At 42.2% G+C, this 22,074-nt stretch overlaps 2 protein-coding genes and 1 long non-coding RNA gene across 5 annotated transcripts in view; 1 reads left to right on the top strand and 2 right to left on the bottom strand.

Moving 5' to 3' along the window:
* The first annotated feature begins 1,957 nt into the window (after positions 1 to 1,957).
* On the top strand, positions 1,958 to 17,537 carry SLC24A5 (solute carrier family 24 member 5). 2 transcript variants are annotated; one of them, XM_059714658.1, is made up of 9 exons: positions 1,958 to 2,385; positions 3,196 to 3,375; positions 6,775 to 6,858; positions 6,947 to 7,050; positions 7,389 to 7,489; positions 8,624 to 8,904; positions 9,673 to 9,879; positions 13,192 to 13,293; positions 15,445 to 17,537. In XM_059714658.1, the coding sequence occupies exons 1-9, from the start codon at positions 2,208 to 2,210 to the stop codon at positions 15,498 to 15,500; spliced, it is 1,293 nt and encodes a 430-aa protein (XP_059570641.1). In that variant the 5' UTR covers positions 1,958 to 2,207; the 3' UTR covers positions 15,501 to 17,537. The 2 variants fall into 2 exon arrangements, with proteins under 2 accessions (XP_059570641.1, XP_006261939.3); XM_006261877.4 differs by lacking the exon at positions 15,445 to 17,537 and adding an exon at positions 13,735 to 14,121 and having other exon boundaries at positions 1,960 to 2,385.
* Positions 10,171 to 13,195, bottom strand: LOC106739874 (uncharacterized). Its single transcript, XR_001373232.3, has 2 exons — positions 12,841 to 13,195; positions 10,171 to 12,378 (listed from the first exon to the last, which is right to left on the bottom strand). It is a non-coding gene; the product is annotated as an uncharacterized LOC106739874 (long non-coding RNA).
* Positions 14,123 to 22,074, bottom strand: part of MYEF2 (myelin expression factor 2) — a 24,526-nt gene continuing 16,574 nt past the window's right edge. Inside the window, exons 14-17 of one of the 2 annotated variants that reach the window (XM_006261878.4) lie at positions 19,435 to 19,506; positions 18,195 to 18,403; positions 18,063 to 18,114; positions 14,123 to 14,942 (exon numbers count right to left, since the gene is read on the bottom strand). In XM_006261878.4, coding sequence (XP_006261940.2) covers positions 14,779 to 14,942; positions 18,063 to 18,114; positions 18,195 to 18,403; positions 19,435 to 19,506 — 497 coding nt within the window. In that variant the 3' untranslated portion in view covers positions 14,123 to 14,778. The remainder of the gene's footprint in view (positions 14,943 to 18,062; positions 18,115 to 18,194; positions 18,404 to 19,434; positions 19,507 to 22,074) is intronic. The other variant, XM_014606016.3, reaches the window with a different exon arrangement.

Genomic DNA, 22,074 nt, shown 5'->3' with positions numbered 1-22,074 from the left:
TCCCCACCTTTAGAAGGGCAAGTAGCACTGCCCTTCTAAAGCACTAACTTTCACCAAGTGGCATTTCATGCCAGTTTGCAGATTTTAGATCCTACTTCTCCCAAAAAAGCACCCCACAGAGCCCAGTATCTCCAGCTCCAGTGTACTTAACAGCAGAGGTGTGGGGGAGGGCACTCATCCCCAGTGTCCTCGCCACCCCAGTTCCAGGTCTGGAGTGTGTGGAGCAAGAACAGGTTGTTGTTCCTATACACTAAATTATCGGTGGCAGCCTCAAGAGAACTACAGAGGCAGTATAAACATTCCCTAATATGATTGTGCAGACAACCTCTCACTGCTGAAATACGTGTCTCAAGGATCCTCCTAAGCAAGTTCCTAATTGCATGGCAAGCACTTTTCTGCTCCAGTTACAGCACACATTCCAGTCTACGCTGCATGCAAACCCAGAAGTAATTTAATCCAATAAAAGACAGATTCCATAAAAATACCTGAACTGAAAAGATTAATCTTTAAAATGTTCTGATCTCCTAGAAACTGTATTAGTAAATTGTACTGCAGCATTAATTTAATAGTGGAGGAACAATCAGCTTACCTTTATGGAAGAGATCCAGGGAATGGCAATGAAGCTGATACCTTGTAACAGAAGACCCCATTATTGACCTGTGTGGAAGAACCGGGCAATTAAATAATTTAAACAAGGATTAGGATAAGCTCTGAAAAACACTACTATGCTTTTTGTGTTTTAAATGCACCCCTAATGAAAAATGGGAATGGGGGGAGGGGGCAAAGGGAAACAGATTAAAAATTCCTACAGGCAAATCTCTCTGAGCCAAAATTATCTTAATCCTCAGGGGAAAATCTTTTCCCATAGAAGGAAGAAGGAGGATCACTGTAAGGATAGGAACAATGAACATCCACCCTCTGCAAACTGGACCTTTTTAGGATATCTCAGAGGGAGGCCCCAAATCACCTGTCTCAGAAAATCTTGGCCCTCATAACTATTGTTACATTGGAAAAGACCAGTCAGGATGGTTTTAACCCTGAGACAGAGCGGCTGGAAAGTGATCTAGAGCCATAGTTGCTGACTGTCATTTCATTTTATAATGGCCAGCGACTTCCATATCCAAATGAGACTTGCGTGATGTTTGCAGAAAAGGTCTATTTTACTACAGAAGACAAAAATCCACCTAGCATTACTAAACCTGTCTGACATTGTGCGTCTGCCATACTATGGTTGCTTGTGTATTACCTAAGCTACATGGCTTTGGAAGCAAGAAGAAAAGTTTACAAACAATGGTGCTCAACCCTTTTGTCTCATAAGCCAGATGAGTGGTGCCAGGTTGGCCCGCGGGCCAGATCTACCCCTTGGGCCAATCCATCACATGGTGCTGATCCAGCTGGGACCCAATCCTGCCTGAGTAGGGCTTAGAAATTTGACAGTGCTCATTGCCACTGCTCCCCTGCTATCGACTTTCTGGACCTGCGGGCCAGAGTCAGCCCACGAGTCAAGGGGTTTAGAAGAATCAGAATGCAATGAAGTAAAATACTCTTTTTCAGTTTATTACAGAAGTAAGCTTGAATAACTACAGGTGAGCATTCACCCTGGTCCTAATCAGCAAGTGGGTAGAACATCAGCACTTTAAAACCATCTTGTGTAGCTGGAGCACAAGGGTTATTGGAAAGTGCGTTTATGAATGTTTCAGTGGAAACCATTTCCCTGCTTCTGAGCAGCCAGCAGCAGCTTTGTGGGACGTACAGCGCTTTCCTCCTCAAGAGCTCCCTTCGGTCTTTATTTAATCCTCAATTATACACATGACTTCAGCCTGGAAAGGCCTTCAGACAAAGGCTTTTAGTCAGCTGGCTCTGAAGTGGAGGCTTGTGTTGCTCTGAGTCTGGCTGAACAACTCATGTGAAGAGCACGAAACTTGTCCCGGGCTTCCGACGCCGCGCGGAGGCAGGGCTGGGCGCCGCAGCGCGGGGTTTGAAGAGGCGCTAGCGGGGCTGCAGCGGCCAGAGGGACAATACCCCCAAACACAACCCCCCAAAAGCATCTGCCCCGTCCCAGGAAAAGGCCCCGGCCGGCTGCAGCGCGGATGCTGTGAAGGGGCGGGTGAAGGAGCAGCCTCTGCCTGCCTTCAGGGGCACGGGGCGGGGGCCAGGCCAGCCCGGCTGCACTCGCCCTCCCCGGGGGGCGGACAAACCCTCCTCACATGATGTGGCCGGGCCGGGCCGGGCCGGGCCAGGCCCCTGCTCCCCCTGCCCACTCCTCCTCCGCGCACTGCGGCTCCGGGATGCAGGGAGGCTGCGGCCGGCGCTGGAGGAGCCGCGCGGGGCCGGCGCTGTTGCTGTTGCTGTTGCTGCTGCTGCCGGGGGCTGCCCGGGGCGCAGGTGGGCCGGCGGGAGCGGGCTCCGCGCCCTGCGCGACGGCGGGGCAGGAGCGCGCAGCCGGGCGCGGGACCGGGGAGAGCAGGGGCAGGACCCGGCACTTCGTGCGGGCCGAGAGCTTGGCTGCCCGTAGGGATTCCCCTTGGACACAGCTCCTCTGGTCCCCACGCGCTGTCTGCCCCTTGGACTCGGGGCCGGGCACGGGGGAGGGGACACCAGACAGAAGGGGGCCCGAAAATGGTAACTTTTAAATCATTATCATCATCTCTGGAAAAGGAGGGACTGATATTGAAAGTTGGCCCGGGGCTGCCAGGAGACACGGTCAGTGCCGCAAGCCGGGACGGGGGCGGGTTGGGGCCTTGCAGAAGGGGATAAGAGGGCGAAGGAGCTTCTGGGTGCTCTCCGTGGGTGCAGAGCTTGGGGCTGCCTCGGGGAGCGCCATCCAACCCCGCTGAAGTTTAAAAGCAAAGCTATTAGTTAAAGGAAAATGGTGGGAGTGAGGGGTATGGCCTCCAAATCAGAACTTCCTCGACCTTCAATGGTGGAGAGCACACGCAGGAGGGGAACGGCAGGGCGAGCAGAAACCCTGGTGAAACTCAGGCCAGTCTTCCTTTCAGACTCCATTCCCTGCCGCTGTGAGACAGGAGATGAAGCAAGATGGACCTAGGGTCTGGCCCCATCAGTGGCCGTTCTTATGTAACCTTCCTTCCACCTGGTCTGACAGCAGTTGTGGCTGTCCTCCATTGTACACTTCCCCAGGTGGAAGAGAATATACTTGCTAATCTACCCAATAACTGTTCTGTCTCTTTTCAGAAAATGAAACGCAGTGTGTCCTCCCTCCATCGTCAGAATTTCCTGAAGGGTTTTTTACTCGACAGGAGAGAGAGGATGGAGGAATCGTTATCTATTTCATAATTGTACTGTACATGTTCATGGCGGTATCCATCGTATGTGACAGTTACTTCCTACCTTCCCTCGAGATCATCAGTGAATGTAAGTCCCCATAATCTTCTGTAAAATTGAACAGCTGTTGTAAGGAAAGATCTCTTTAAAAACTTCACAACACAGCAGTTATTCAGAAATTACTGGAGAAAGTGCAAAGTTTGTTTGGATTACTTGAGAAAATGTACAAGGAAAGCAGATTTAAGGTTGATAACAGGATCTGATGCACTCTCTAAATGCCATTATCTTGGGGGCATAGCCAAGCATATTCAATCAGTGGTATTCCTGTTGTATAAACCATGTTGACAAATGGGAGAGGGTTCAGGGAACCATGAGAGTGCTTAAAAGATAGGAAAACATGCCTTATATAACAAAAGATACTAGGAGCTTCATCTATTTAGGTTCCCAAAGACAGGTTAAGTGGTGGCGTGTACTCAGTGTGTAATTGCCTATAAAGCGGGAAAGACATCTGGTCAGAGGATTTGTCTGTCTAGCAGACAGAAGTATAATGAAAGCCAAAGGATGGAAGCTGAAGCTTGACAAATTCAGCCTTGAAATAGAGCATGAGTTATTAACAGTGACAGTAACCAACCTGTAGGAGCAACTAACTCTGGGTGATTGTAAACTTGCTAATCACTGGACACTTCTAAATAGAGAATAGATTTTAAGAGATTCTAGTCCCATGCCCGTGTCATACGAGACAATCACAATGGTTTATTAGGTCTTCTCATTTGTGAAGCACCCACTATACATTAAAGCAACTGCCAGAGGAGCAGAGTGCCTACTTTATATATGTATACACACAGCCACACATGCTCTAAGGTGATGGATGCATTAAGAAATACCTAACATTTAAATGAAAGGGGAAGAAAAGGTCTTAACTTGCTAAACTACTAAAATATAATTGGTAAATTTTATTTAGGAGCAGCAGGATATTGGTAAAAAAAATTGCTTTCTTCTATACCAACACTTGGGGAAAAAACAAAACATGTGCATATACACTAGGGCAGACTTAGTCTTATTCTTTCTTTTATCCCAAATACAATATAGTATTGAAGAATAAACAAAAAGAAACAAAATTCAAATTCTAAATCTTAAGTAATTATTTAAAGATGCTTCCCTGTACTTCAGAGAATGCTGAGGGTGTCTTGAATCTAACTGGGCCTCACAGTACATTTGCATATATTCTAGAAATGGGTTGAAAGAGAAGGCAGTAGCATAACCAACAGCAAAGGAAGGCATGAACTGTATAGTGCAAACTAGCAACCTGAGTATGTACCTAAGAATCTCAGTGGCTTTGCATAGCTTGTGCTGAAGTCTATCTCATGTACACTACAATATTCTCCATTTAACTTGTATTGTACCTACCTAACCCTAACCAATACCTGAGAACACTTAAGAGCCTTACTCATTGGCAGAAAAAAAAAAGGAACTTAAGATGTCAAAGATAGTAAAATTACAAAAATGTTTTGTTTTTGCTTTAGTGGGTTTTTTTTAATAAACTAAGAAAATTAATTTAAAAATTGACTGGTTGAGAGACTACAAAACAGTAACTGATAACTGCTTATTGCTCTCCAGTTAACATTAGCAGCAAAGGAATATCTCAATTCTACCCTTTTTAAGCAGACACCTCTCCCATGCTTGCTTATTTTGGAGAAAGAAACTGACATGCTCCAGTGAATGTTTCCAGACAGAACTCTTCATTCAAAGATTGATAGCAAAAGCATCTTCACTGCTGTTAATGGAATTGCTTATCAACTTCAATAGATTTTAAACTGGCCTTCCCATGATTCTGACCATCTTGGGCTTTCCTTCCCAGCTCACATGGTCATAAATATGTAAAATAAATGTACCACACTTCTATTTCAGATGTCAGTTTATGACTGCAGAAAAAACAATCTTAAGCTAGCCCTCAAATATTTTAGCACGAAATGTGTGTCTTTTTTGGGTCCCCCTTTATCCACCTGTACAAGGGGTAAATGATGGGCTAAGCCACACGATGCTTTTGAGATAATCATGCCTACTAATTCTAAGTTCTTGATCCTGGAAACATTTTGTAGGATCAGATCTCAAATTCTTCTACAACCTCAGGCACTTTCTATTATTTCAGGCGTTAACATTTTTCAATCACCATCACAAATAAATACCAAAGTACTGAAAGCTAATAATAATTTTTTTTTAAATTCTGGCCCTTTAATGTCTTATTTTAGTCTTACTGATTAATTCAAAGGTCCCAAAATAGCTTTTATAACTTGTTCTTTAACTAAGTCATTTCTTTAATTCCATGTTGTTGCAGTTCAAGGGCAAACTTCCTGCTCTTCTGTCTTCCTGTCTCTTCTTGCTTGTACTTATGACACGATAATAAGATGGGGATCAGCAACGTTTTTGGCCACAGTGGAAAAAACACTCCAGCCTCAACCCACACCAGCAGGGGAGCCACAAGGAGCCTGATCCTCATTGCTGGCAGCGGATGCACCCTCTTCCCTGCCACGTGCCCAGAGGCACACATCCAGCTGCCGCCAGCCATGGAACCTGGGCTGCTTGCAGCAGGTGGCGAGTAGGCTGCAAACAGCTGCACCAGGGTCCAGAGACCTGGTCCAGCTCCGTGACTGCTAGTGGTTGCATGCACACCTCGGGGTGCAGTGGGGAAGGGGACAAGGTCGCACAAGCCCAGCCCCTCCCCCATTGTTTGCTCAGAGGCACCTGCACACCCAACACCATGGAGCCAAACCAGGGCTCTGCAGATTTCCATAGTGGTTTGCAACCTCCTGGCCACCTGCCACAGCCAACCTGGGCTCTGGACAAGCCCCAGCCACCCATTGCAGAGCCTGGGCTGCTCATAGGAGGCAACAGGGAGGCTGAAAGCTGCTCCACCAAGTTGCTGGCTGTGGGTTTATGTGCATCTCTGGGCAGATGGCAGGGATGGGGCCATGGTTGTACTGCCCTATCCCCTTCCCCCCGTGTATCCCAAGGCACGCATGTAGTCACCACTGGCCACAGAACCAGGCCAGGGCTCTAGACACCAGTGCACCAGTTGCAGCTCCCTGGCTGCCTGTCACAGAGCCCAGGTTGCTGGCAACAGGGGCTTGCAACCTCCCTGCCACCTGCTGTGAGCAGCCCAGGCTCCATGGCTGGCTGCAGTATGCTGATCAAAACAGCCTCATATGTCATGCTCTGGCACACATGCCAGGGGTTACCAACCCATTATAAGATACTCTTGGCAGTGTTGCTTGTAGTCATGAGTTAGGTTTCAAGTGATGATCTGGGGGATTCCTTCTCTCCCTACAAATACAATGCACTGGACCTCAAGTGGCCTAGGAGGACCTTTCCACTCCTACGTTCTATTGAGTAATGTAAAGAGGATTTTGTTTCTAATACATGAACAAATAATTTATAAGGATGTTAGACTGTTCTGCTTTTAACAAGGTTTCTTTATACTTCTTTTCACAGCCCTTGGCCTCTCTCAGGATGTTGCTGGAGCAACTTTTATGGCAGCTGGTAGCTCTGCTCCTGAATTAGTCACGGCTTTTTTGGGTAAGAAAACTGACTAGTCAGAATATATCATTCACTCCCTTAAAACCCCCAAAAGTGGAGATTAGGTTAAGTGCTACTTTGCTTGCAGGAGTGTTTGTGACAAAGGGAGATATTGGAGTGAGCACTATCCTTGGATCAGCAATCTATAACCTTCTTGGTATCTGTGCAGCTTGTGGACTGTTATCTAGCATGGTACGTATCAATTCGGATCATTACTCTCAAAACTACATAAACTGTCTTTCTATGGTTTATTGAGAAAAGCCACAAAACAAATTTTGTATGACAACTGTCAAGTTTATTCAGTTTAAAAAAAACCCCCACAAAAAACACACCAGCATGAAATTTAAGTTTTAGAAGATAACTCACCAATAAGATTATTAAAGTTTTTAAAAACACTAACTTGTTAAATTATTGTACTTCAATCATACCTAAGAAGTTAAAAAGTTATTACATGAGAGGAACATTGATGCAGTATTTACAGTAATGTGAAAGTATTACAGCAGCTTCAAAGAGAGAAATGTGTTTTGCAGGCTTCACGTCTATCCTGTTGGCCACTGTTCAGAGACTGCCTGGCATATACAGTTAGTGCAGCAGCAGTCCTTGCAATGATATTTGACAACAGAATTTACTGGTAAGAGCACCACTAGTGTCAAATTTATACTGACTGGAGATTCATGAGATGGTGTAAAATTTTAAGTTTGTTGTTTACTTCAAATATTGGCCTCAAGTAGCCTGATTTAATAGTCACCAACATAAACCAAAGATCTCCTTTGAAGAAATTAAATAATCCAGTGCTTGTGAAGGCTATTAACATCCCTAGACTCCTACACATTTTTAGATCTCAACTAACACCAGCATCCATATGCTGCCACATGATTTACTTTGAGTTTGTTTGAGTGGCCCCTCTCTTGCACAGGTAGTTTCTCTCTTGTCTGGCCTCTCCATTCAGGACAGTAACCCTAAGAAACATCTCTCTGCTATTAATTGGACTGACTTTACATGGAACTGCTCAATTATTTTTAGTTAATACTAGCCACAAGTGGATCTGAACCTGTGAGAGGTTTCCCTCATTAGCAAGTCTTGAGCCATCCATTTGCCAGTGCTTCCTTCCTTCCCACAAAAATTAGTCTGTGAGGTGAGCAATATGGGACAAAAATCTGACCAAGTTTCTCAGGAAATGGGAATTAGAAGCACCCAGAAAAATGCCATTAATTTTACGGTCAAATTATTTGCGGGGCAAATATACAAGTATCAAATCAGGTGAAGTGTTTTCATGTAAAGAGAGAAAAAGTTGTATTGAGGTCCAGGGAGATGCATCTACCCACATCAGAAGAGAGATGGTCTAGTTTCTCCATTCTAAGAGCAGGTTCTGCTGTATTCTCCAGCAACTTAGCTGGAACTAGAAATGTAGTACTGAAGTTCAACTGTTGTTGTGATACTTAGTAGAAGGAGGCATGTCCATTATGAATAATTTGCAGGACTGACTCGTCAAGTGTTTTCTTAAGCTCCAAGGGATGATATACAACTATAAAATACATAAGATTTAACAGGACTAAGCCATTACTCTATGAATCAATCTGCTGCAAGATAAAGGAGAAATATTTAACCTCCAGTAAGGAATCAATATATAAAAGTATCTGTCCCTGTACATCTAGAATACTTTTCAATAGAGCATAAAAGCTGCCTTTGTTTTCACTTATTTTTCTTCTGTAACCAAAACCGTTTAAAATTCTTATCTCTAAGTAAAATCCAACTTTTATTCTAGGTATGAAGGCGCTTTCTTGTTGTTGATATATGGATGTTACATTCTGGTGCTGTGTTTTGACATTCAAATTAATCAGTATATTATGAAGAAGTTTAGCCCCTGCTGCACCTGTTTTGCAAACTCCGTGGAAGAGAATGCTGAGCAACAGCCACTGACTGGGTGGAAGGAAGAGAGTCAGCCACTAATTCGTCGACAGTCGAGAACAGATAGTGGAATTTTTCAAGATGAATCAGATTACTCTCAACTTTCTATAAGTTTACATGGGCTTGATATTCCTGAAGGTATTAAATACAGCTTCTACAACTGAGTGGATAGCTTTTTCAGTTGTCTCAAAAAGGAGTTAAGCTTTCAGACAACTTGCTTTTAAAAGCTCTAGATCACAGAAGAACTGTAAATGAGTTTCTATACATCACTAATCCTTCTTGGAACCTGCCTTTCACATAACCAAGCCTTCCAATTGTATTAAAATCACCAAAAAAAACAGAGGAGTTGATTGTTACCATATACTGAATACCATATTAAGTAAACTAAGAAGGATAGTTACTAGTTTTTCCCTGGGATTCTTTGTGGATATATTGCTCAGCCAATAGTGCATTTTATCAGTTGAAAGACACTCATATAAAAATAAAAGCCACTTGCACTAAGACATATGGGGATATTGCAACAAGGACAGGTTTAGAGAATGGAGTCAAGAGGGTAAGCAACAGCAATGACAGAAAGCTTCAGTTTCCTAAAATATACTTTCAGGTAACTACTAGATGGTGGTTAGTGCTTTCTTGTACTATACTAGTATCTTTTGAAAACCCATTACAAGTAGTTACTCAAGTATACCTTTCCATAATGCAAAAGGGGAGAGGGAGAGAGAGAGAGAGAGAGAGAGAACTTCAGAGATTTACCTATAGAGCTGCACACACTGATAAAGTTGTTAGGCAGAATATTTATATACTTTTCTCCATCATTTTCACCAACAATTAAAACCCAACTACATGCAAATATGGCATTATGGTGGGGTAGTTAAAAAACTTTTACCTTTTTTCTCTCTCCAACAGATCCTTCAAGTGTCTTCACCATGCCTGAAGCAGATATGAAGAGAATTCTCTGGGTATTATCCCTTCCTATTATTATACTTCTCTATTTGACCATACCAGATTGTAGAAGACAGTTTTGGAAGAACTGGTTCATGGTGACATTTTTCATGTCAGCAGCATGGATTTCTGCATTCACATACGTCCTTGTATGGATGGTAACAATTGTGGGTATGTAGTTAACAATTTCCTCAAACCAAGTAATACATGATCTGATGAATGAGTGAGTTTGCCTGCAGCTTAGCACTACACCCTTCCCTGGAAAAAAAAAAAGCTTAGCCTCAACCTACAGAGTCAACTTGCATCCTCAGCTTAGTAAAAAGTTTTGTAACTAGAGCCTAGTTGCACTATCAAACTTTTCCATTCATATGATGGGCAAATGTTCATATGGCTCTGGAACAAGGAAGAGAGAGAAACCACTCATCTGAACAGTGCAACAAGTAGTGAAGCAAGAGGAACAAATTTTCAGTATTAAAGACCGTAAACAGTATTAGATACGGTGTTATTTTAAAACAAAAGTTACCAAATTTATCTGCCAAAACTGGAATGAGTTTCCTCCATACAACCGTAATTCTCATTAACACCTCTGAAACAGTTTCACTGCAAACATGGAGGGACTTGTATCATATCAGTTGTTAAAGAGATGCGCAAATTCCATAGTTCAAGAAGAAACTTTCAAAAAAAAAATAGTAAGTCATCTTAAAATTTGTCATTTGAGAGGGACTTGTAAAAGAAAAGGAAAAAAAAAAGAAAATGTGGGGCTCACCCTTTTCTGCTGAAAATGTTTTTTGGTTTTTGGGGTTTTTTTAAATAGAAAAAGTCATCAAGAATATCAAGTACTGTTGAATTTCTTGGAAGCTTTGTCTATTATGAATGCAAGTCCATATCTTAAAAGGGGAAGGACAGAATTGCTAAATCTAAGTCATCATGGTTCCCCCAGTAATGGGACTTGGAATGATAACTGTAAAAGCAAACATGTTTCTTAATCTAAATTGTTTCCCCTTTCAATCTTATTTCCTAGTTCTGCAGTTACTTCCAGTAGAAACCAGTTTCTAACTTGAAAACCAAGCAGGGCAGTTAAAAGCCTTCTGCTATGTCAGTATATTAAAAGCAGAAGGGGGTGGGAAATGAAAAGAAAAAAAGGATATAGCTCTTGCTTCTCTCCTTGGTAACTCACTCTAGCTCTACCTGTATATTTTATTACTTATGCATCTTATTTACAGTTAAGCCTACCTTACATTACTCCCTTTTTAAAAAAAAATACAGAAAAGAAAGCAACTGCCACAGGGGTGGATGCAATTTGATGCAAACTAGTATGTCTCATATTCTAATATACAGGTACAGAATTCAGCACTCACCACATTCACACCTTGTTCAAAACATACCTCTTGTTCATGAAGAGGGGAAAAAGAGCAGGTACCTTATTGTACATAAGGAAAAAAGTCTTTCAGAGATTCCTGTTTCAGTGAATGCTATTTCTGATCTGCTAGGTGGAACCGTGATTCATGTGACAGCATGTATGCTAGTTTCAAACACTTCAGAGTAATGTTCCACCCTGAAAGATTGAAAGCATTACTGGTGATGGTCTGTTTCCAGATCAAATGTCTTCTAGTGACAAGTTAAAGTTCTAACCCTGGGTTCTTTTCTTATGAATCATCTTTCATAAAAAATGATTTTGCAGTTACAGTGATGGCACAGGTTTTGTACAGGCGTAACCAGACTGGAACTTAAAGTGTGAAACAAAATAGAATGTAGCACGTACATTTGCACAAGAAGGTTAACACAGAGCAAAACTGGTAGTAGAGCAAGACAACACTACTATATATATTCAAAGGGCTGATCTCAGAAGCGGGATGTATTTTCATAGTCACTCATCATACTAGATCTGCAATTCACCTAGAACTGTATGCTAAGTCTAATGACAAAAGACAGATCAAATTAGCTTGAGATTTAAGAATATCATCTTGCAACTTTAAGAGTGCCAGAAACCAATACTCTGCCATATCCAATTCATTCATACTTTAATTCCCCCTTGGCATGAACCATTACATTCCTGTCTTATTTGCTTAATGGCTGATCTTGAATCATCTTCCTGCGTTGGTTCCTTTAATCTATAGAACTTTTATAAGATGAGAGGGGAGAAGTACCATTACACGTTTTATAGAATCATATTAATATTACAACCCTTTTAAGGGGAAGCACCAGTTTTTACTTTTTAAAAATTTCATATTTAATTAGGTTAGGCTGGTAGCAAGCAAAATCAGAGATTGGTTTATGTCTAAGCTCACCGATAACACACTGCATCAAATGAGTTTCTAACAAAACCACTTATTACTGTACCAAACTATTAACAGTAATAAGCATTAAAGCCCAGTGCAAGAACATTTTAGAAGCAGATAATGTTTGCAGTGTAGTGAGCAGTGTTCACAGCTATGTATAAAAATAAATTATTTAGTAGTTTGAATAAACCTGTTAAGTACTTAATATTTTCTCCAGAGTCTTACAAGTGCTACCTTAAGAGAATCAAATACAGACAGTGTCTACTCAATAGTGATATCAAACCTAAAGGTTGAAAGCGATAGCTTCAAAATGATTGCAATATTTGTATCCGATTCTCTTAGTTCCAGTTAAGGAGCTGAAGAACAAGGTTGAAGATAAGCAGTTAATGCCCTAAAAAAAAAGAAATGCATGAATAGCTATTTGTACAATGGGGAGAAATACGGTGTGCTGCTACTTTATTTTAATTAGATTACATAGTTTTACTATTTTAAATTGACATTTACCTATAGGAATCTTTTAAAATCATTACTCACATCCGGTAAGTAATCTAACACTCTTCCCTTTGTTTCCTCTGACTACAACTAATGACTGGAAAGTCACATTTTTAACTGAAGTTTTACAGCAATACATTTTTTTAACTGTACTCTAGCAAAGACTAAAAAGTTTTTTCTTTTTCTCCCAGGCACCTCCCCCCAGGGAGTTCATGTGCTTTTTACAAAACTGAATGATTAAAGGAGTTACTGCTTCATGTGACATCTAACCCTCATGTGATAAGATGCCTAAAGAACAGAAAAGATTGTTTCTATTTGCAGAATTTTAGGAAAGTGCCAATAGCCAAATTTCAAAACTTACTATACATCTGCAGGAACAGTTGATAATGGCCTCCTGCCACTAGATGGAAAGCTGGAAACAAATTTTACATGTTACTGATATATTTTGGTGCAGTAAAATGTGGTTATTATACTTATAAGTAAACATTAATTTTGACTGGTAAAAACTAATACAATAAACAACACATCCCTTATGGATTTCAGAGCTAAATTATGTATCCAAAATCTAATTTAGCTGGAAATTCTTTTTGAAAATAGCCTATAAACCCCTCTTTTCCTGGCCCAGTAAGTATGGCTCCTCCATTATTTCCTCAGGTGAAACTTTGAGTATGAGATCTGATATTACTCTGTATTATTTATTCATTCATTACAGGTGAAACACTGGGGATTCCAGAGACAGTAATGGGCCTTACATTATTAGCAGCAGGGACAAGCATACCAGACACGGTTGCAAGTGTGCTTGTGGCTAGGAAAGGTAAGGATTTCAGTATTCACATTTGCTTCACTGATCCTTTTAAAGGGGTATGCTAGGGCAAAGAATTCTTTATTTCACTACTTCTGAAAGGTCCAGAGGAGGTCACAGCTGCTGCTCAAGAGCCTATAATACAGGTTTACTAATACTAAACAAAACTTTGTCTGAAGTCAATGGATTCCAAAATTAATGTTTAAAACAAGTTGTTCAAGCTATCCTAAGAATAGTCCAATCTGTTCTTGAATAAGTGTTACAGTTCACTTTAAAAACACCAGTAAATGAATGCAAGTTATTTTGTCCCAGCATAGCTGATTTCAGACCACTTGAACAGCTTATTTTATCAAGTGTGATTGTACAGATGCTGGGTTTTGGGGAAATTATTGAAAAAAAAAATTTACGAAGCGCAAAAGATGACTCTCTTAATCAGCGTCTTTTGTTTTGCAGGAAAAGGAGACATGGCTTTGTCTAACATTGTAGGATCCAATGTATTTGATATGCTGTGCTTAGGAGTACCTTGGTTTATAAAAACTGCTTTCGTAGATAGATCAGCACCTGTGGAAGTGAACAGCGGTGGTTTGACTTATACAGCCATTTCTCTTATCTGCTCCATTGTTTTTATTTTTCTGGCAGTTCATTTAAATGGATGGAAACTAGATAAGAAACTAGGAGCAGTCTGTCTAGTGATGTACTTAGCATTTGCTACATTATCAATTTTATATGAACTTGGGATCATAGGGAACAATCATGTGAAAGTCTGTGATGACTCATTTTAAAGTCAGTGACTGTATTAAAGAAAAAAATAAATAAATAAATAAAAACCAAGAGAGGAGAGTAAGGATCAATTTCTTCATTTAGTGAAATAAAAAAAATCCAAAACTCCCTCTGGGCTCTAAAACTTATTTACAGAACTTCTAAACCATGGCTTAAAAGTAATCTTAAAAGTAGAACAAAAAGCATCACAGCCTACTTGGAGCCCTTTTCTTTTAGGATCAAGAATAAACAGTGTAACTACAATGCATATATAAAAGCAAAATTCTGAAAAAAAGTCTAAATTTTTACATTACAATGTTGATACAGGATGGGGGAAAAATCTGAAACACTAAACATATCCCACTATGCAATCTTGAGATTAACAGAGAAAATGGCTTATTTTATTAAAAACGGTATAACCATTCATTTAAACTGAATGACTAGAGACACTTGGCCTAATTCTCCAAAGGTGCAGAGCATCCACAGCTTCCACCATCTGTAATGGGACCTGCAGGTGCTCAGTGCCTCCAAAAAACAGGCAGCTGTCTTTAAAAACCAAACATAGTAAGATTCAGTTAACAAGAATCACAGTATATTAAACACTATACTGTTAAAGGCTGGTGGGATTTAAAAGTTCGTTTTTACAGCTTTTGTAAGCATACAATGTTACTAAAAATGACTTACTAGGATAGAGAAGCTAAACAGACATAGGAATGTTCCTGAACACACAGTTTTAAATTATGCATTGCGATCCAAGCGTACATCAATTTCTCTGCCACTGATTTTTATGCCATTCATTATTCTACAGGCCTTTTCAGCAGATTCTGGCGAGTCAAATCTGACTGTTCCACAGCCTTTTGATTTTCCATTCTCCATTTTTATTTCTGCGAACATTACGTGTCCTGAATAAATAAGTTAAACGGCAGTTATTAGTCTAGATTGTACTACCAACTTGGATAACCACTTTTTAAGAGGCATCTGTTATTTCCTGAAATGTGCAATCAATGGAGCTGACCCCTTTCAAAGTCTTGTTCAAAACTGTTAACTAACTGACCAGAGCTTTTATCCTAACACTGCACTGCTGCTTGGACCATGTTACGTTTCCATAATGGATGCAACCCTCATAAATAAAATATTAACTTTCTAGAAATGTAAACCTGTTAATTGACAATTGATGGGGAGGTATTCTTTGGGACAGTCTTTTCTTCATAAAGGAAAAGGAGGATGGGCTTTACGTCCCTTTCAGTTATTCAGAGCTGTCAAGAACTTTCCAGATGCTAGTCATCGCAGTCTGATGAAAGACTGATACCTAACCCACTGTGCTTAGCAGAACATAGCCAAAAAAAGCATGGGTTTGTTGCAAGTAGGTCTTGCTTGACCAATCTCATTTCCTTTTATGACCAGGTGACTTATCACGTGGACATAGGGGAAGAGAGCGACGCTGTATACCTCGACTTTAAAAGAAGCCTTTGATCAGGTATCCCACGATCACCTTGTGGCTAAACTGGCTAACTGCGGACTTAACGTTACCACGATCTGCTGGCTGGGGAACTGGCTCTGCGGTAGGACCCAGAGGGTGGTGGTTGACGGGAGCCAATCGTTGTGGTGCCCTGTGACCAGTGGGGTCCCACAAAGCTCTGTCCTAGGGCCTATACTATTTAACATCTTCATCAATGATGTGGACATTGGTGTCAGAAGCAGACTGGCCAAGTTCGCTGACGACACCAAACTCTGGGTTAAAGCATCCACACCTGAGGACAGGAGGGTGATCCAGGCAGATCTGGACAGGCTCAGGAAATGGGCGGATGAGAACCTGATGGTGTTCAACACCGAAAAAATGCAAGGTTCTCCACCTTGGGAGAAAAAGCCTGCAGCATGCTTATAGGCTCGGTAGTGCTATGCTGGTTAGCACTACAGATGAAAGGGACTTGGGGGTCATGGTTGACCACAAGATGAACACGAGCCTTCAGTGTGATGCTGCAGCTAGTAAAGCGAGCAAAACACTGGCTTGCATCCACAGATGCTTCTCAAGCAAATCCCGGGACGTCATTCTTCTGCTGTACTCAGCCTTGGTGAGGCCACAGCTGGAGTACTGCGTCCAGTTTTGGGCTCCACAATTCAAAAAGGATGTGGAGAAGCTTGACAGGGTGCAGAGGAGAGCCACGTGCATGATCAGAGGTCAGGAAAACAGACCTTATGATGAGAGGCTGAGCGCCATGGGGCTATTCAGCCTGGAAAACTGCAGGCTTAGGAGTGATCTGGTGACCACCTATAAGTTTAATCGGGGTGCTCATCAGGATCTGGGGGAACGTCTGTTTACCAGAGCCCCCCAAGGGATGACAAGATCGAACAGTCAAACTCCACTGTGACCAATTCAGGCTGGACATAAGAAAGAACTTCTTCACTGTCCAAGCCCCCAAGGCTTGGAATAGTGGGTGCTTGAACTGCCTCCGGCGGCAGTCTAAGCACCCACTATGAAACGCCTTCAAGACACATTTGGATTCTTATCTTGCTGGGATCCTATGATCCCTGCTGACTTCCTGCCCCTGGGGCAGGGGGCTGGACTCAATAATCCTCTGGGGTCCCTTCCAGCCCAAATGTCTATGAAATTTATGAGAAATAGCAGGAACCAGCAACCTTCAAGCTGCAGGCTGGGAATAGGGAGAAGTGGGAGCAGCATGGAAGCAGATTCCAGCTCCCTGGTCCTAGCACAGGAGCAGAGAGCTCCAATTACGCTGCCATTGCTTCTCCCAGCCCCCACTTTGGCTGCAACCAGAAGGGGCCTGCTCTACAACCAGGGACCTGGAAGTTGCTTCCATACTGCTGCTACCACTTCTCCTTGCCCTTGGCACAGCTACTAACTAGAGGGGAGGGCAGAGAGAAGCAGCAGCAATGTGAGTATAGCTTCCAGCTCACCAGCCACAGCAGTTCTTCATTGCTCAGCCCCAGTGTGGACATGGAAATAATTGGCGCACTGTGAGCTGTACATTACAGACTCCTGTAAAAGGAGTGACACATGGGGAAAGTTATGAGACGTGATATAATAGCTACCCTATACAAGATGTTCATCTGTGAGAAGGGAAGGGGGTTTTGTCCAGGGCTTGACAATTCGGCAGCAGGGGAGGGGTGACAGTATTAAAGTTCCACTGGTCTCCCACCACCAAAGTTTTCTGACCCATGAGGAGCTCTCCAGGCTGGATGCTATGGCTCCATGAGCACCCCTGACTTAACATAAAGAGCCTTCTGTACACACTTTTTTAAAAAGATGATACTACATCACCCATTAGACCTTAAGGCATTAATACAAACAAGCCACCAGATATAAAAACAAGCCTCCTTGAACTATACATACTTTAAAAAAAAAAAAAAAAAAAGGCAGTACTCTAACTGTGTGTGTGTTAACTAGCCTTTCACTGAAAAAAGAGCATTTTGAGACAACAAATCTTGATTCTCCCTGGAATACACCAGCATGAAGATAAACTGTTACTTTCTTTAAATCTCTGGATAAGCATTTTCAATGCAAGCACATTTTTAGCTGTGTAGCTACATTCATACAGGTAGGCTGCACCATTTCAACTGTTTCTACACAGCTAAAAGAATACAAAACTAATAGGTAGACAAGTTTATGATCACTTTCTAAATTTGTCCAAAAGACAAGAAACTTTCCGAATTAACTGTACCAAAATGTTACAGAATATCCACACCAATTCTGCATCTTACGCAACACCCCCCCAAAAAAAAAGCAGGAATCCTTTTATTTCCTTTAAAATAAGGAAGTTACTGCCTTCATAAACAAACAAAGCAGGTCCACCTAGCTGCATAGAAATAATCTGTATTTAGCTAGGTCACATCTAAAAAGTTTCAAGAGTTTATTTCCCTAAATTAAGAGACAAATATTTAAACTAGATAAACTATTCTCCAGGCTATTTAACAACTTGTTTCACCACTGTCCTTTGTCAAATGACTACACATTAAGCTTCACTGACTTCATGGTTTATGCAAGAGAAGATTCATATACTTACCACATTGACTGAATTTCTCCTTCAGTTTCTGCCAGGTCAAGTCAAAAGGCAGCTAGAATGAAAACAGGTATTAGTAATATACACAGTGTGTGTAAAACATGCTGTTTTGTTTGTTTCAACTCGCATGCTTACATTTCTGACAAATATTTGGTTGCCTTTAGAGCCTAGTCTCTCTCTCATGCCACTTCCCATTGGGCCAGCTACAAATCCTCGATCCATATCGATGTTTCTTTCCAGGCCAGCTCCCATTGCTGGTCCCATTCGATCAAAGCTAGAGCTCATTCGGTCCATCCCCATTCCCATTCCTCCAGTCATACTGTTCATACCACCCATTCCACCACCTGGACAGAAAAAAAAAAAAGAACAGAATTTCAGGGAAAAGTTCTCTCTTTGATAATAAATGCAACTCGGGCAGCATACAAAGCTTAGTTAACCAACAGGTCTCAGGTGGTAAAAAGTGCAGTTATTTTACAGACTAGAACTGGTCTAACACACACCACATTTGTTTTATACTTGGTCCAAGTAATTAAGAAATAATATGAATATACTGTTTCACCTACTACTGTGCTGCATGCTTTAACTTAAAATATAAACAAAAATTTACCAAAGTGGGGGGGAAGGTATCAAGTATCAGAAATAATATAATGAACCTATCAGCACCCTATTAAAAAACACCAAACCATTATTATAATTATATTTATAAATTAGATACAATAAAATATACTAATCTATATACATTTCATTTCAAAAGTTCCAGGACATTGATAACTCAGAGGTTTCCCCTTGGAAAGCACAAGGGATAAGGAAAAAAAAAAAAAAAGTGCCACCAAAGATATCCACTGTCAAAACATCAATGTCTTTCATTATCCTGGCTGGAAGTAGTTACGTCTCTTGCATATGACTTTTGCCTTCACATACTAAAAAAATAAAGCAGAATAATTCTCTGAAATTCTATACCATTAATTTCTAGTTTAATTTATGGCTATGACATTTTACAGAAATACCAGAGTTCTGTTTTGCCACTGTCCATACAAATACCACTCCCTACCTTTCTTCTGAAAAAGACTTAGTTAGAACACAGTTTGTTCTACCACAAATATTTAAAGTATTTAAGAAGGCACTAATTCCAACACTAAATGTTGAGAGAATGGAGTAAGTGAGAAAAAACTTAAATGTTACTTATAAAAGAAATCACCACTAGCAAAAGAGCTCCAAGAAAAATGAAAGTTAGTCACAAAACCTGGAACCATTCCATCAACGTTTTCCTACCACTGATACAGCATTGCACTAGAACAAGTTAAATTACTTTCACAAATCTTCTGCTACATCTATACATTGATCATTTACATTCTTTTAAAACCAATCAACCTACTCATTCCAGATCCTACTGGGCCCATGCTAGGAGTTCCCATTCCTCCTGCAAAACCACCAACCATTGCACCACCTAAACAAGGACAGAAAAAAAAAATTCAAGTGATAGATGCTAAGACTATAGCTGTAAGACAAAGCCACACAGTATTAGCAACTACACTAGTAACATTAACCACACACACACACACACTCTCACTCTTACCTGATAATTCTTTTCTGTGGACTAATTTCACTTGTACAGACTAAGTATGTGGCATTTTATCATGTTGAGTGGGAGGCATCTAACAAAATGTATTCACACTTTTACCTCTTGGGTATTTAGCTATTCCCCTTTTCTTCTCCTTTAGGCTTTAAGATGCTTTCTAAAGCTTTTCTCTCAGGTAAGGAATTATTTTTCCCACACAGATACATTGCCAATAGAGTAAGCTACATGGAACTAAACAAGTAGTCTACTAAAATGATCTTAAAAGTACTAAAATAAGACCAAAGAACCACCTTATTGCAAAAATTTGAAAAAAATCTCTTTGGTTAGAAACAGACAGAGAAATCACCTATTGCGCCAAGATACATCCTGAGATAGCTGATCCGCTTCACTGAGCAAAACACATATCACCGGTGATGTGATCTTGCAGAACAGGTGACATATTCCCCTCTTCCAGAGATGAACCTCCAGCAATATCTTGGGTTTCCAGAGGTTGCTGAGGAAGCCACTCTGCAAGCAGGGAATCCAAGGGCACATCTCAGGAAGTAGGGAAACCCAGGACAATCTGGGGCTGGGGCCCATCACTCCAGCTTTCCTTGCTTCTAGAGAAATATCCCCAGGATCTCTGGGGCAGTCTCTGGGAGCAGGGAAAGTTGGGGTTCCCCCACTTGCAGAGGTGTACCTCCAGCAATCTCCAAGGCAAGTCACTAGAAGCAGAGCATCCTGACTATTCCTGCTTCTAGAGATGTGCCCCAGATATTGCCAAGGATGTGTCTGGAACCAGGGAGAGCCAGGCAACTACTCCCTGGGACTGACGGGCCCAAATCCGTGCAGGCATTCCCAGGGAGTGCCTGCCCAGGGTGACAAGAGGGCACACGCAGCTCCAAACTGCCAGAGCAATCCTGCCATCAAGCAAATACAGAGGTCCACTGCAAAGCGGCACAATTTATTACTACCTTTAGTCACAAACATGGTACAACAAAAAAGTATGGATATATATTTGCTTTCGCTTTGTGCTGCCATAAAAATTATGGCAGTACAAAAGGTTACCTCTGTTTCTAACCTTAGCTCCCTTGCTCCCACCTAATGAACAAGTGCAAGAGCAGGAATGTAACTCCTTTTACTCTCCTGAATTTATAAGAGATTCAACAAAATGAGTCATCAGGTGGAAGGAGATTATTCCTTAAGGCTAGGGACAGACATTACACATAAACCAGTTTAAGTGACCAGAAACTGGTTTAATTAAACCTGTAACAGAACAGATGTTCAGTGCACATAAACCAGTTTGAGAATGGCTGAAACCAGTTTGAGATAAACCTGGTTGAACGGAGTATCAGACTTAACTGATTTGAGCCAAATCAGTTTCTGCAATGTCTGTCCCAGACCCCTTGCTGGTTTAAAGATAAACCAGACACCCTCAGCATCCCAGCATGCTCTCTGGGCTGTGTGGGGCTCTCTGCTCCACAGCAGGGCTGGTCCCTCCTCTCTGCTCCCTGGCTGCAGCTTCAGAGACCGTCTGCTTTCCCTCATCACTCCCTGCTAAGCAGGAATTCCCCTCTCCCCTCTGCCTTGCAGAGAGGTGTCTGTACATTAGCCACCGCCAGCATTTGATCTGCTAGCTACTAGGGCTGTGCAAAGTTTCGGTAGTTGATTTGATTCGGAGGAGATTCGGCCGCCGAATCTCCAAAAATCAAAAATCAGGAGACCCATTAAGAAGTCCAAATTGAATTGGAAGCCTCCAAATTGATCTGGAGAATCTCCAAATCGGCCATAAACTATACCGGTTTCCTTTGCATAAAGTAAACCCACTTTGTTGTAAATAGGGACAAGGCTTTGTTGTAAATAGGGACAAGGCTCTGCTTGCTGCCACTCCCCCCAGCCCCTGCTGCAGCAGCCCCAGGAGCAATGGAAACTACCGGGGGTAAGGGGGGGAAAAACGAAGGGGGGCAGAGTGTACTTCTTGCTGCACTTTGCTCCCCGGGAGGACTGCGGGCTGGGGAGCTGTGTTGGGCTCTTCCCAGGAATGCGGGCCCCCAGATCTGCGCGTTGGATGACAGCAGGCTGCCACTGCAGGCTGGGGCCGACAGCAGCACCAGGCTGATTCTTCCCGGCACTCAGGGTGGGCAGCAAGCAAAGCCCCAGGTGGCGCAGGGCACAGCAAAACTGTCCACTCACCCTAGCCCGCACTGCAGTGCCCCCAGAGCAACCGGCACCAGGTGCAAAAGGGAACTGTTGGGGTGGGGGAAAAGGCATGCCTCTTGCTGCTCCGCACCCCCTGGGAGGGCTGCGGGCGGCTCTTCCCGCATCTGCACGCAGGACGACAGCAAGCTGACATTGCAGGCTGGGGCTGGTGGCAGCACTGAGTGTTTCCAGCACTCGCAGCGGGTGTGCCGAGCACCAGCAAGAGTCAGCCTGGCAACCTGCTGTCATACCATGTGC

Source organism: Alligator mississippiensis, chromosome 11 (genome assembly GCF_030867095.1).
Source record: "Alligator mississippiensis isolate rAllMis1 chromosome 11, rAllMis1, whole genome shotgun sequence".
NCBI lineage: Eukaryota > Metazoa > Chordata > Crocodylia > Alligatoridae > Alligator > Alligator mississippiensis.
The sequence above is the reverse complement of the archived record's forward strand: the minus strand, read 5'-3'. Positions and strand labels throughout refer to the sequence as shown.